This window comes from Megalops cyprinoides, chromosome 2, assembly GCF_013368585.1.
Source record: "Megalops cyprinoides isolate fMegCyp1 chromosome 2, fMegCyp1.pri, whole genome shotgun sequence".
Classification (NCBI taxonomy): Eukaryota; Metazoa; Chordata; class Actinopteri; order Elopiformes; family Megalopidae; genus Megalops; species Megalops cyprinoides.
The window spans coordinates 28,281,706-28,295,000 of NC_050584.1; the positions used below are offsets into that span (position 1 = coordinate 28,281,706).

The following is a 13,295-nucleotide window of genomic DNA, read 5'->3' on the forward strand; positions in this document are numbered from 1 at the left end:
TGGGTTAAACTCTGCTATTGTGTGTAAAGAGTGTCTGGGAGCAGCACTCTCAGCATGGCTCTGAAGCAGCAGCTCTCCCAGCTACTCTTCATCCTCTTCCTCCTCCTCCTCAGTGGGCTCCAGTGTGACTCTGGAGAGAAGAGTCTGAGCCGCAGCAAGAGGGATATCAGCAATGACCAGTGAGTTCTGGGGTTATAGTGGGATATCAGCAGTTACCATTGAATTCTGGGGTTACAGTGGGATATCAGCAGTGACCAGTGAGTTCTGGTGTTACAGTGGGATATCAACAAGCATATGTGATTTTGAATGACAAGTGACTTTGGGGTTTGAGGTGAAAATCAGAACACAGAGGGATATCAGTAATGGCTTAAAAGTGTTGGGGTTGATCTGTGCTGATGGACTGATATCAGTCATGTTAAAGAAGGTCCTGGGTTACAGAACAGTATCAACAATCACAAAAGAGGGATAGTTGTGGTGTAGATTGTCCTATGGAAAAAAAAAAATCCTTCAGAGGTTGAGTTTAAAGGTTTGACATTGGAAATTGCTTCCCGAATGTTTGTTTTGCTGGACCTTCATGAAGAAATATTTTATTGAGTGTTATTATTAGAGTCTTATTTAGTGTTAGTCCTATTATTCTGTTATTCCCTAATGCTTATGATGCTTTTTTTTCATTTTTATGAAATATGCAGCTTACTCTGAGTGATTTTAGCATGACAATTGATTGTCCAATGTAAGTTTCTCTAGTGTCTCAGCCAATATGCAATCAGCTGTTGCCAACGTGTGGGGGGAAATATTTATAAAAAGAAAATGTTAATAATGGATTGCACATTACCATTGCCATCATTCATTTTATTCAATACACTTTGAGCGATTACACTGAAGATACCTGCTGCTTTGACATGTTCTGCTTTTCATAAGCTGCTTTAATGTGCTTTTGATTACAATGACAGTTTTATGACTCAGTTGGTCAGTGGGAAAAGATCGATAGCTGTTGTAATATAAAAATATAATATATATATAATATAAAAATATCACTTGTATCTATGTTGGTTAGCTTACCTATTAGCTTTGAAAAACACATAGCATATGTTTTCACTCTTTATCTTTGTAGCCATGTGTTTCTATCTACCACATGGAAGCAGCATAGTGCTGTTGCTGTGATATCAACATTGAGTGGTTAAATTTGTAAAGGGGCAGCAGTGTAGCATAGTGGTTAAGGAGCAGGACTTGTAACCGAAAGGTTGCTGGTTCAATTCCTCAATGGACACCGCTGCTGTACCCTTGGGCAAGATACTTAAATATCCAGTTGTGTAAGTCAATAACATTGTAAACACCTGTAACTGATGTAAGTTGTTCTGGATAGGTACGTCTACTAAATGCCAATAATGTAATAATGAATAGTTATGAGCAGCGTTTTTTTTCCCCTGGAAGCATTTTACATGGCCTCGGAAAACTGGAGGTGTCCTCCTGCATTAGGTATGACTAAAGGGAAAAAAATACGGGAAGAAACCTAATGGCACATACTGGGGATAGCTGTTATTGCGCTAAAAATAGCTATCCAATATATCGCGACAGCTATATCTCCCAGCCCTAGTCAATAGCATTGTTGATCCCTGGACAGGCAGTATGTGTTACGGTAGTGATCTAGTGACTGATGCATGATCTAGTGACTGATATATGGTAGTATACTTAGCATATGTTGCCTAGTCAGATTGTAAGAAAGAGGCACAAGATAAGAGCGCCTGCTAAATGCATGTAATGTAAAGGGGGGGGGGGGGGGTGTGCCTTTGATGGAGCTCGAAGCCACAGCTCCATCAGGTGATTCTCTCATTCTCGGTGTCCTTGACTCTGAAGGCCTCGCATGGTCTCAGAGAGTGGTAACCTGATCTTCACCACTGGGGACCACAAGGACATCCGGTTCCAGACCAGTGGATCAGGGAGTGTCAAGGTGGGGAACGAGGACCTGACACAGCTGCTTGGCCAGGTAAGGCCTCACATGCGCAATGAGACATGCACATGCATGCTCACAAACACATCCACAGTCACACATGCATGCTTACAAACACACACATGTATGCAGGCACACACACAGACATGCACACATACTTATGCATGCATGCAAGTATGCACACACACATTTACACATGCATGCATATATGCACACATACACACAAATTTACACCTGCAGGTATGCACGCAGACACACACACACACACACACACATGTACATAGGAAATGGAAGGCAGAATCAATACTAGGTCAATAGCAATGTTTCCAATAATCCAATCATCAACCAAGCTGATTGAAGCCACTTAGTGTTATAGTCAGTTGCTTAGTGAGTACATCACCTTACAGGAATACATTGTCTCACAGCTCATTTTTTTCAGTCCTGTATGGTGCGTTGTATACTCGACAGTAGTCCTGAGGGATGTTTTTGGAAGGACTAAATAAAAATAAACTATTAAATAGGCCTCTGTCATACACTAAATCTGTTTTTTCCATCAGGATTAGTCTGGGGTTAGTGGTCAAGGTCAAGTTTTGCGTCATCTATGGTCAGATCTTTAAAATAATGATAATAAAATGCCCACTATGACTTATGTCCAGTGATACATTATGAAACAGATACTTCTGTTTATTCACAATGTTGAGGCCATCACCATGGTTATTGCTATATCACGAGAAAGACATTTGTAATCCTGCTCCCTAATTTGAGTCAGATCATAAACCATTTTATTGAATCTTACTTCTATGTTGGCGCCTCACTAAGACTGCAAGCATTACATTTGGAATATCTTTTTTTTTTGCTTTTGGGCACAGTTCTCATCTAGAGGTGAATTCAATGTAGAGTTATGTTAGTTATATCTCTATCCCATTTGAAGACAGACATATGTGAGATAATTAGCCAGTTATGAACTAGATCTGTAAATAAAGCTAATAATTATGCAGTGTAAACCAAGAACAGAGGTTTAAAAGCATTGCATGGCAAAAGAATTTAAAGTCCAATTCCCTCAGACTGGGGTCAAAGGTGGTTGCTGAGACAACAACCCCTGTCTACAGCCCTGTGTCGGTCTTGGATAATTGACAGGAAATCTCGTCAAAGTGAAGTCTGAGCCATCCATGGGAGCAGCTGATTTATTTAGAATGCATTCACCATATGCTTGTGTTTGCTTCTTTTCTAGATCAAAACTAATAAAGGCGATATTGATGACATTAAGGCCAATGGAGGGGGAACACCTCCAGATGTTACTAACCAGATCAACCAGCTCAACACAAAGGCAAGTGGACATTTTTTTTCCTCTACTTTTTTTAATCTCTAGATGTATACAGCTTGAATGTGATGTAATTGTCCACTAATTTCCCATCTATTTCATTTCATTAACTCATTTAATTCTTCTAGCTATCTGGCATGATCAGCTGTCTGTGGTACACTTAAAGTTTATAGTTCATTTCTGTTTCTTTCAATAGGGGAGACTGACTTCTTGAACCTTTTTATTGTAATAAGGTGTTCCTTTGGTGATGTGTAGTTATAACATTGTTATAACATGATGCTCTTTGTATAGGCATCTTAATGATGCTCTTTCGCTCTCTCTCTTTAGGTGTCAACACTTGAATCAAAGGTTCAAACGATAGAACAGGTAATGGTATATCCACTTTTTTCAATTCTTCACATAAGTTTTAAAAATATAATTTATAAATGGCCTGTTGCCATTCTGTTAATGTCCGGCAGAAGGTGAGCTTTTTAAAATGTTCTCATCCTGAAATGAAACTGCTGGAGTAATTGGTCTACCTCAGGTACTCAGGCAGTGCTCTAACCTCTTGACCCCTCCCACCCTGCAGACGGTCCAGAGGAAGACCTGTGGGAGTAACCCTTGTCAGAATGGGGGCACCTGTTTGAACCTGCTGGATGCCTTCCACTGCATCTGCCCAAACAACTGGCAGGTGAGTGAGGGCCTTTGTTTAGACAGCCAATCTCGACTCAGCTATGTCAAAAGACAGAGTGACCATGACCCTCAGACACTGAATCTGAATCCGTCTACATCAAACATACTCACACCCTATCAGGACCCAGCTACATAAAACAAAGAGTAACCACACCCCTCAAACACCCAATCAGGAGCTGCCTACATCAAAACACGGAGTGACCGTGACAACCCAATCATGCCCAATCACAGCCCAGCCACATCAAACACACAGAGACTGTACTCCTTAAAACACCCAAATTCAAACTGACTACGTCATGCCAGAGAGAATGAACACCCCCAAACACCCAATAATACCTCAAATAAACCTGACAGACAGACAGACAGACCGTATCTCCCAAACCTCCAGTCACAATGTGGCTACATCAAACACAAACAGCCCGTACCCCCTTAAACACCCAAATTCAAACTATGCCAGTCTGAATATGCTTTCAGATCACAGAGAAATCGAATGCCCCCAAGCACCAAAGCATGCCTCGGGTAAACATCAGACAGACCATATCTCCCAAATGTCCGATGATCTGCCTACATCACAACGCTGACAGACTGTATCCCCAAAACAATAAAGAACTTGTTGTACAGGCATAAGAGATGTGTCTACTGGCTACATTTCGCCCTATTTCCTTCTCTCTCTCTCTCAGTAGCTCTTTGTAAATTGAAACACCGTGACTGCAGAATCTCCCCCTGGCATGTTTTCCACTTGTCGTTTTTGTGAAAGTGGTGATTTGGCTGTTTTGCCATGATTTGAAACGACAGGTTTGGCTGCTCTCACCTTGCTGAGGCTATGCAGCGCGACCCTATCTACACAGGTGGAAACGTTGGCACAACGTTACTCCAACTGCTCAGTGTCAGCCACAGCACACCTTGGCACACCTATCCCAGCATGCATGTGACCATGACTGAGAGTTTGTTGGACCAAATCAGACCAAGCAAATCCAAACCGAAATATCTTATCCTAAAGCCCCAGTAAAGTACCTTGTACTAGACACTTTACCCTGAATTTTTGTGAGAGAGACGCAAACACAGGGTAAAATATCCAGTGCATTTCAGTCTGTCAGGAGGAATGCACAAGCATACAGTGTGGGTCAGGTAATCAGTATAGACAGGGCTGGGAGCTGTGGTGGGGTTTGAGGTTGGGAGTGGGGGCTTGGGGGGGGGGGCGCAATGGCCACCTCTCCGTCTAGTCAAATAAACATTTTTAACATTTTCTACATAAACAATTTGTCACTCGCATATTTTGGGATGTCTTAACGACTGTACTTAAGTTTCACATTTTAATTACACGATTATGCTGTGCTGTTATGGGCTGGGAAGAGACTTATGGGTGTTGTTGGAAAGCTGCACAGAGGCCTGTGCCATGAGTCAGGCTAGGGTGGTTGCGTTTCTGATGTAGCTCTGTGATTAAATTTTTTCTTCTGTGTTTTTAAATGTTGTTCTGTTGTAATTATGTTGCTGCTGACAAACGAAATCCCTCTTTAGGATTAGTGAACCACATATTATAGTGCATCTGGTTGTAAATGCTTTAAAGGGAATATTTTATCGCTGTATTATTGATGAACCCCCGGTGTTTCGCGGTTCCCCTCCAGGGGCCCATCTGCGCCGTGGACGTGAACGAGTGCCAGCTCTATGCGGGAACGACGCAGGGCTGTCAGAATGGTGCCACGTGTGTCAACAACCCAGGATCCTATACGTAAGGGCCTCTTCATGCCTCTTTGTTTTGTACTGTTCACGCTAGAATTAACCCATCAAATCTTCCCAAAGATACACTTTAGTCAGCCGTGTGTTTCCTTGTGTATAGCATCACCGTTGTCAAGTCCTGTGGTTTGATGTTGTGATGCACATGTAATTGCACACATAATCATATCTGTCTGTGTTCCAAATACATTTTTTATGAATTCATACGTGTCCACTAATTACCGTATGGCGTATGGGTAATTGATTGATGTCTGTCATCTGTGTCCCAAATCTAAATCCATTTTGTTCCGTATCTGCAGCTGATTCTTATGATTTGTCCACTTCTTGTCATGTCCATGATTGATTAATCATGTCTGGCCACTCTGTTATATGTTGGTGATGTTTATGACTGTTTAATCACAACTGTCCTTTGCGTTCTGTATTCGCAATCATTTAATCATGTCTGTCTGCTGTGTTTGTAACATATATGTGACTGATCATGTCTGTACACATTGTGCAGTCTTTATGCACTGACTGGGTTTTTATACCTTATACATAACTAGAGTGCTCACCCTTTGCCTCACAGTCATCTTTGAACATACTGTACTCTGTCCATTCAAGTGGAGCTAAAAAAAAAACTAGGACTGGTCTTTAGTGTGATGAGCCAAGAAAGTATCAGACAGTCAGACTGCATTAGAGTCTCAGCTGGGACACGCTTGGTCTGTTCAGTCAAAGACCTTTTGGGGTACAAAGTGCAACTGAAAATGTAATTGGGATTGACACTGTGGTACACGAAAATAAGTGAAGTAACTGGGTTGTGACAGCTGCTCATAGAAATCTGGGACGATGGCCTTCCCAGAATGCATTGCTCGGCACAGGGGGAAACATGAATCTGATGACCGGTGTACATAAATCAAAAGGACAGGTCCAATCCTGGACTCGAATCTCATCATGGTCTACAGCACACTGAGAAAGAACTCACAGTGAAGAAAGTGTCCACATCCACTTCACTCCCAGGAAATACCTCAATCTTTGTTTTAAACTAAAATGTTTACACAACGGGACACTTTAGGTCTCAGCACAGACAGTGTTTGATAATAACCTGACAGAAACCTCAAGCCCATATCCTCTCTCTTCCTCTGAGTGCGGAAGTTACAGACTTTTTTTTTTTTTTTAAAGAAATAAACCTGAAATCCTGTACTGAAAATGGACTGATGAAAGGCTTTCAGTGGAGGAGAGTCCTACCCCTCTCTCCCTGTAGGGGTTTTGTGGAACAGCAGCACAGGGTTTATGCGAACACAAAGGGGAGATAACATGTTCAACAAATAATCACATTGCTACTGTTGCTGTTTACCCCGGTGCAGATTAGATCACTTTCAGTTTTCTCTCTGGTATCAGTTACTCTCAGCTGATTTTGTGTTGGCATGAGCTGAACAGCTCTTATGTGTTTTTTTCCTTCTTATCCAGACAGAGATTTTGTCTTGGCTTGTAGACACTAAAACCCCTGTAGAAACTACTGAAGCTCTTACCGTTGAATCACATTTGCATTTACACTGAGTTGCTTAGCAGATGCCCTTGTCCAGAGCAACTTACGTAGGTTACAGTTCTCACATGTTATCCATCTATACAGCTGGATATTTACTGAGGCAATTGTGGGTTAAATACCTTGCCTAAGGCTATAACAGCAGTGGCCCTGCGGGGAATCAAACCAGAAACCTTTGGGTTGTGAGCCCTGTTTATTTTTCCTGCTATTTGCTGTGCTTCTCTGTATTTTGTAAGATAAAAAAATCACCCAGGACTGTTCTTGGATGAAACGAACCGCAGGGAAAGCGTTATGGTTGGCCCTGTTGATTGCATTTTCCAGAAAACTTTTAAGTTCCAACTTGACAAGTGCATTAATCCACAATTCTAACAGATTTAAGGACAGTAGCCCTGTTTTATTTTTATGTTTTTATCTTTAATGGAATTTCCAATATGAAGCAATGACACATAACTACCACCTCTGTCCTTTCATGGTCTCTCTGACCCTTGTCATGTTTTTTCATTTCCCTCTCTGCTCTGTCACGTGACCCCATGCCCCCCCGTTTCCATGCCCAGTTGTACCTGCCCAGCAGAATGGTATGGTCCGCACTGCACCTCTCGCTATGACGACTGTGTGGGGGCGAGCCAGGATCTGTGTGTCCATGGGGTCTGCATCGACTCAGACAGAGACACGCCTAACCAGGTACCGGCAAGCCTACAGTGTGGATGAACTCTGCTAACCAGCCAATCCCTGGCTGTTAGGACCGAGCATCATGGCCGTAAAAACAGAAGACCCAGTGCAAGTGCTCTTAGACATCATTCAGTGGGCTACAAAGTCATACATACATGTGCATTGGTATAAGCGCTATGTGAAGACACAGGTAGAATGAGGAATATGTGAGTAAAATGAGACACAGTGCTCTCTATGAAGTAGAGAATTCTAACAATAGTTTACAAATAGTTTACTACTGATACCTTTACCTCAAAAAATAATCAGAAGACTGTGTGGAAGAAACCTGATCCATTTAATCAATTAAACTAGAAATATTAAGAGGAAGTTGTATTGAAAAAACAGTTTTCTACTGATGCTTCTACATCAAAGAAATAAAAAAAGCAAAAAAAAAAAAAAAAATCGGTTCACAAGTCTGCATGAAAGAAAGCTGATTCAATCAATTTCACTGTGAAATCTTAAGGGAGAGTTGTATTAAAGGTAAGGTAAAAGTAGATAAAAATGTTAGAAGAGAAACCATCTTTAGCAGTGGTGAGCAGCAGGCAATTAGGGAACTGGACATGGGGACATTCTTCCTGAAAGTACCCAAATCTACCAAAGAATGTTGTAAACTCCAAGTGAATCTATAAACTCCAAGATATTTAAGTCATTACAGTATTGTCATCATTATAAGTCACTTGTAATGACAATAATGCAATTAGTTGCTCTTATCCAGAGTGACTTACATAGGTTACAATTTTATCCATTTACACAGCTGAATATTTCTGAGACAATTGTTGGTTAAATACCTTGCCCAAGGGTACAGCAGCAGTATCCCCAGCAGGGAAATGAACCAGTCAACTTTGTGCTACCGTGCTCCTTTACCACTATGCCAAACTGCTGCCCCAAGTCACCTTGGTTTGGTGCAGTCTGCCGAACAAATGGATAAATCATGTAATTTTCCCTACAGCCTGCTCTCTGTTGTGAGCTGTGTTGTTAATTGTTTGTCTGTGTCTCTCTGACTGGCTGTCTGTCTGCCTCGTCTGAAAGCCCAAGTATAAGTGCATCTGTGACGCGGGCTGGACATCACCTCCTGGCGCCTCGGCCTGCACAGCAGATGTGGACGAGTGCAGCCTTCCCAACAAGCCATGCTCCACTAACCCCCCAGTGCAGTGCTTCAACACCCTGGGGTCCTTCTACTGCGGTGCCTGCCCTGCAGGTACGGCTCATTCACTGATCTCCCAGTACAACCGGTCACATTGACTAGTCAAGCCCTCAAGCCTGCACTTCATCCAATGGGTGCTGAGCTTTCTGCGCGGTCGCCGCACACCATCGAGGTGGCTGAATCAAGCTGGCGATGATGGAAGGGTCATTTACTCTTTCTATAGTGCGCTTCAGGTTGTGAATGAAACGGGATGTTTACAGAGGGGCAAACAGAGAGCCCTGCTGCAGTCTTAGCTTTAGCATAGCTTTAGCTTTAGCTTGGTTTTGGCTTTAGCAAGACTTCAGCTTGTTTCGATGAGCAATGAGACTCTGTCTCATACACTCTGGCAACAAGAATCTGCCATGTTACTTTAACTGTGAGTTGCCTGTAAGGCTGTGAGGGCTTTGTGTGTTTGAGTAGAACATTCCTCCCCTCGCAGGACTAACGCCTCTGGAGAGGAGATTAGACATTTCTGTTTATTTATTTCATTGAGGGGTATGACTGACTCCTGCCTCCCATTTGTTCCGTCACTAGTGTGCAGGAAGGGGGAATATACACAGGTGAGAGGAGCGCAGGCTGTGGTGAGCACCGTTCCACAGCACTGCATACTAAGAGCACAGAGCCGCTCTGCTCCTCACTCCACTCTTTGATGCCCCTCTGAGAGGCTGAAATCTGAGAGTCATGTGCGCGTCTGAAAGTGCTCCTGCTTGGATTGAAGGCACACGAGCAGCAGAGCTGCAGAAACTGTCGGAGGCAGTGGGGCCGCACCCAGGCAGCACAGAGCGGGAATGAGTGGGTGGGATAAGGAGGGCGGGGTCCTCGGAAGGAAGGTTCTGGAAGATGAGAGTGTGGTGAGAGGCAGTGCAGTGAGCTGTTGCTACTACTGTATGTGTGTGTGTGTGTGTGTGTGGTTGTGTGTGTGTGTGCATGTATGTGCTTGTGCGTGTGTGTGTGGTGTGTGTGTGTGTGTGTGTGTGTGCGTGTGTGTGTGCGTGTGCATGTGCATGTGGGTGTGTGTGGGTGTGTGCATGTGCGTGTGTGTGTGTGTGTGCGTGTGTGTGTGTGTGTATGTGTGTAGCAGAGCTGAAGTGATTAGCTCGTGTGAGTCCTGCATAAAGCTTTAGGTAGCGGGTAGCAGGTAGCCGAGCGGTTGCAGCAGCTACATCACTCCCCCGAGACCTGGTTAAATAGTGTTGTTGCCGACAGGCTAAGGGCAATATGCCTTTAGCTCAACTGGTAACGACGCTGGCTTTAAGGGGTTGGCAGCGAGCAGTGAGAACCTCGGTTCAAAACTCGCTCGCTCACTGACCCACGTAACATCATATTAAACACAACACAAGATACGACCCGTTACATGTGCGCCTCCATGAATCCATTTGGCCCATAGACTACTTTGAAGAAACACAGTTAGCATGTAGGTACTGTGGAACTGTGTGGTCCCTTTACATCAGAAAACATTCTCTGTAGCTTTGCTTTTCACCGGTCCATGAATCCTGTAACTCAGCTGGAGAGCCATGCAGTGTGCATCTCTGGCTCAGTTAAGAGATATACAAGAGAGCTATACCCTCCTAGAGGTTTCAGTGTAGTAGAGAGCAATAGAGAGGAAGAGCTACAAGTCTACATAAATGTCAGTCTTCATTTACAAGCTTCCCCTGCTGGACAACAATCAGGGTGTTTTTTAGGGTTTTTTTAGGGCAAATTATATGATTGTCTGAGTGACTGACTGTTTGTTTGACAGACTGACTGTTTGAATGACTGACTCTTTGACTGACTGATTGTTTGACAGACGGACTGTTTGACTGACTGACTCTTTGACTGACTGATTGTTTGATGGATTGACTGGTTGATTGGTGATCTGATACGTGACCCTATCCCCTCTGTTGCAGGCTGGCAGGGGAATGGATACAGCTGCCAGGATGTGGATGAGTGCGCCACAAACAACGGAGGCTGCTCCACCTCCCCCATGGTGCAGTGCCTCAACACCATGGGGTCTTATCACTGCGGAGCCTGCCCACCAGGTACACTCACACACACACAGTCTCACGCACACACACACACAAACACACACACGCAAACACACACAGAGACACACGCATTCAGAGATGCACACACACACACACACACACACAGTCTCACACACACACACACACACACACACACACAGACACACGGAGAGACGCACTCAGAGACATACACCCACACACACACACATACACACACACACACACACACATACATACACACACAGACAGACACAGAGACACACGCATTCAGAGACGCACAGACACACACACACACACACACACACTCAGAGACACACACACACACACACACGTATACACGCACACTCAGAGACACACACACACACACACACACACACACACACACACACACATACACACATACACACATACACACAGAGACACACACACACACACACACTCAGAGACACACTCACACACATACACACACACACTCAGAGACACACTCACACACATGCACACACACACACTCAGAGACACACTCACATACACACACACACACACACAGCTGGTTCTACCACAGCAGTCACACACCGCGGGGTATTGCGGGGAAAGCACTGATGCCGCCCTTCAGTTAACGGGCCACCGATCAGATCTTTTACAGCATCTGGCTCTGATCACATCCTGTCTCTCATTGTGGTCTGTGTTCCTCTCTAAACACACGCTGCCCCTCTCTTTCCTTCTCTCACGCTCCATCTATCTCACTCTCTCTATCTCTCCATCTCTCTCTCCGTGCTTCTGATCAGTGCCATGAGCAGACCTCTCATTCATTTCAGTTTGTAAAACCGCCCTCCGGTCTCCGTTACATAATGCGCGTGGTATAGAGGGGATAGGAAATGGCTCTGCTTCTGAGCGCCACCGGGCAAGGCCGCCGCTGTGTCTACCCCTGCCTCCCTCCCTGGTTTTGGCAAACTCCGTTTGGCGAATGACATGCTGCTGAGTCATGGCTGTTTGCGGTAATGCCGATCTAATTGGGACCATATGTTTGCTCACCGGCCCTCCTCCTCCTCTCTTTCTCCCCCTTATTCCTCTGCTTTCTCTTCTGAGAGTCTGGGCTGGTCTATGGGGAGATTAGCTCTCTCATCCTCAGGTTTAGAGAGACATTATTTCACAATCATGGAGGCCTGCTTAGCTGTGAGAGGACAGAACTTTCCATGTTCTTGTGACAGTGTGAGAAAACCACACTCTTTGGGTTTGGAGCTGTGGCTGCGAAGACACACGCCGAGGTGACGAATTAAAGTTATCAAGTTGTCAAATTCAGCTCAGTGTGTTGGTTCCATGCAGCACACAGCACCAGCAGTCCCCGTAAAAAGATAGAAGAGCACATGGAAAGCCCTCTGTAACTTGCTGTTCTCACAAGGCTGAGGGTTCTCCTTAGGATTGCATGCTGTTGCTGCAGTGCCTGTGTGTGTGTGTGTGTGTGTGTGTGTGTGTGTGTGTGTGTAACTGACTCTCAAATTCCCCTTTCTTCCCTCTCCATCTATCTCTCATCCATCCCCCTTTTCTCCTCTCTCTCATCCCTTTCTCTCCCTGCCTCCTCCTGTCTTTCTGTCCCACCACTTCTCCTCCCTCTATCCTCTCTCTGCCTCTCTCCCTGGTTTGTTCTTCCACCATCTGTCACCGTATTGTAAAACTGGTTTATTGATTGCCTTTGTTTCTGTGTCCAGGCTATGAAGGGGATGGAAGGACCTGCACCCAGGCTAACCTCTGTGCCTCCAACAATGGGGGCTGCCACCCCCTGGCCACCTGCTCTACCCCTCCAGGTACACAACACACACACACACACGCACGCATGCGCACACACACACACACACACACACGCACGCACGCACGCACACACACACACACACACACACACACACACACACTGCTGGCCCTGTTTACAGCTCCCGCATGACCGGTGGCATTCTGGTTAAACAGAGGGATCATAAACATTTAAAGGGCTTTAAAAGTTTTACTGCCTTCCAGCAGCTCTTAGTCCCCATCTTGACCCGGGAGACAAAGGCCTCTGTGGCATGGTGTCTTCAGCTGGCCCAAAATGCCCTGGGAGAGGAAAACTCACCTGCAGGTGAACAATGCTCACCTGTATATGAAGAAAACTCACTTGCAGATAATAACTATATGACAGTGTATGAGTGTACTCAATGGTAGATGAAGATTTACTT

General features: G+C 44.6%; 1 protein-coding gene across 1 annotated transcript in view; it reads left to right on the forward strand.

Moving 5' to 3' along the window:
- The first annotated feature begins 54 nt into the window (after positions 1–54).
- cubn (cubilin (intrinsic factor-cobalamin receptor)) overlaps positions 55–13,295 on the forward strand; it is a 95,805-nt gene continuing 82,564 nt past the window's right edge. The window contains exons 1-10 of the mRNA XM_036521718.1: positions 55–179; positions 1,855–1,984; positions 3,180–3,275; positions 3,597–3,635; positions 3,838–3,939; positions 5,567–5,670; positions 7,752–7,878; positions 8,935–9,103; positions 10,975–11,106; positions 12,798–12,893. Of these exons, the coding sequence (XP_036377611.1) occupies positions 55–179; positions 1,855–1,984; positions 3,180–3,275; positions 3,597–3,635; positions 3,838–3,939; positions 5,567–5,670; positions 7,752–7,878; positions 8,935–9,103; positions 10,975–11,106; positions 12,798–12,893 (1,120 nt within the window). The remainder of the gene's footprint in view (positions 180–1,854; positions 1,985–3,179; positions 3,276–3,596; positions 3,636–3,837; positions 3,940–5,566; positions 5,671–7,751; positions 7,879–8,934; positions 9,104–10,974; positions 11,107–12,797; positions 12,894–13,295) is intronic.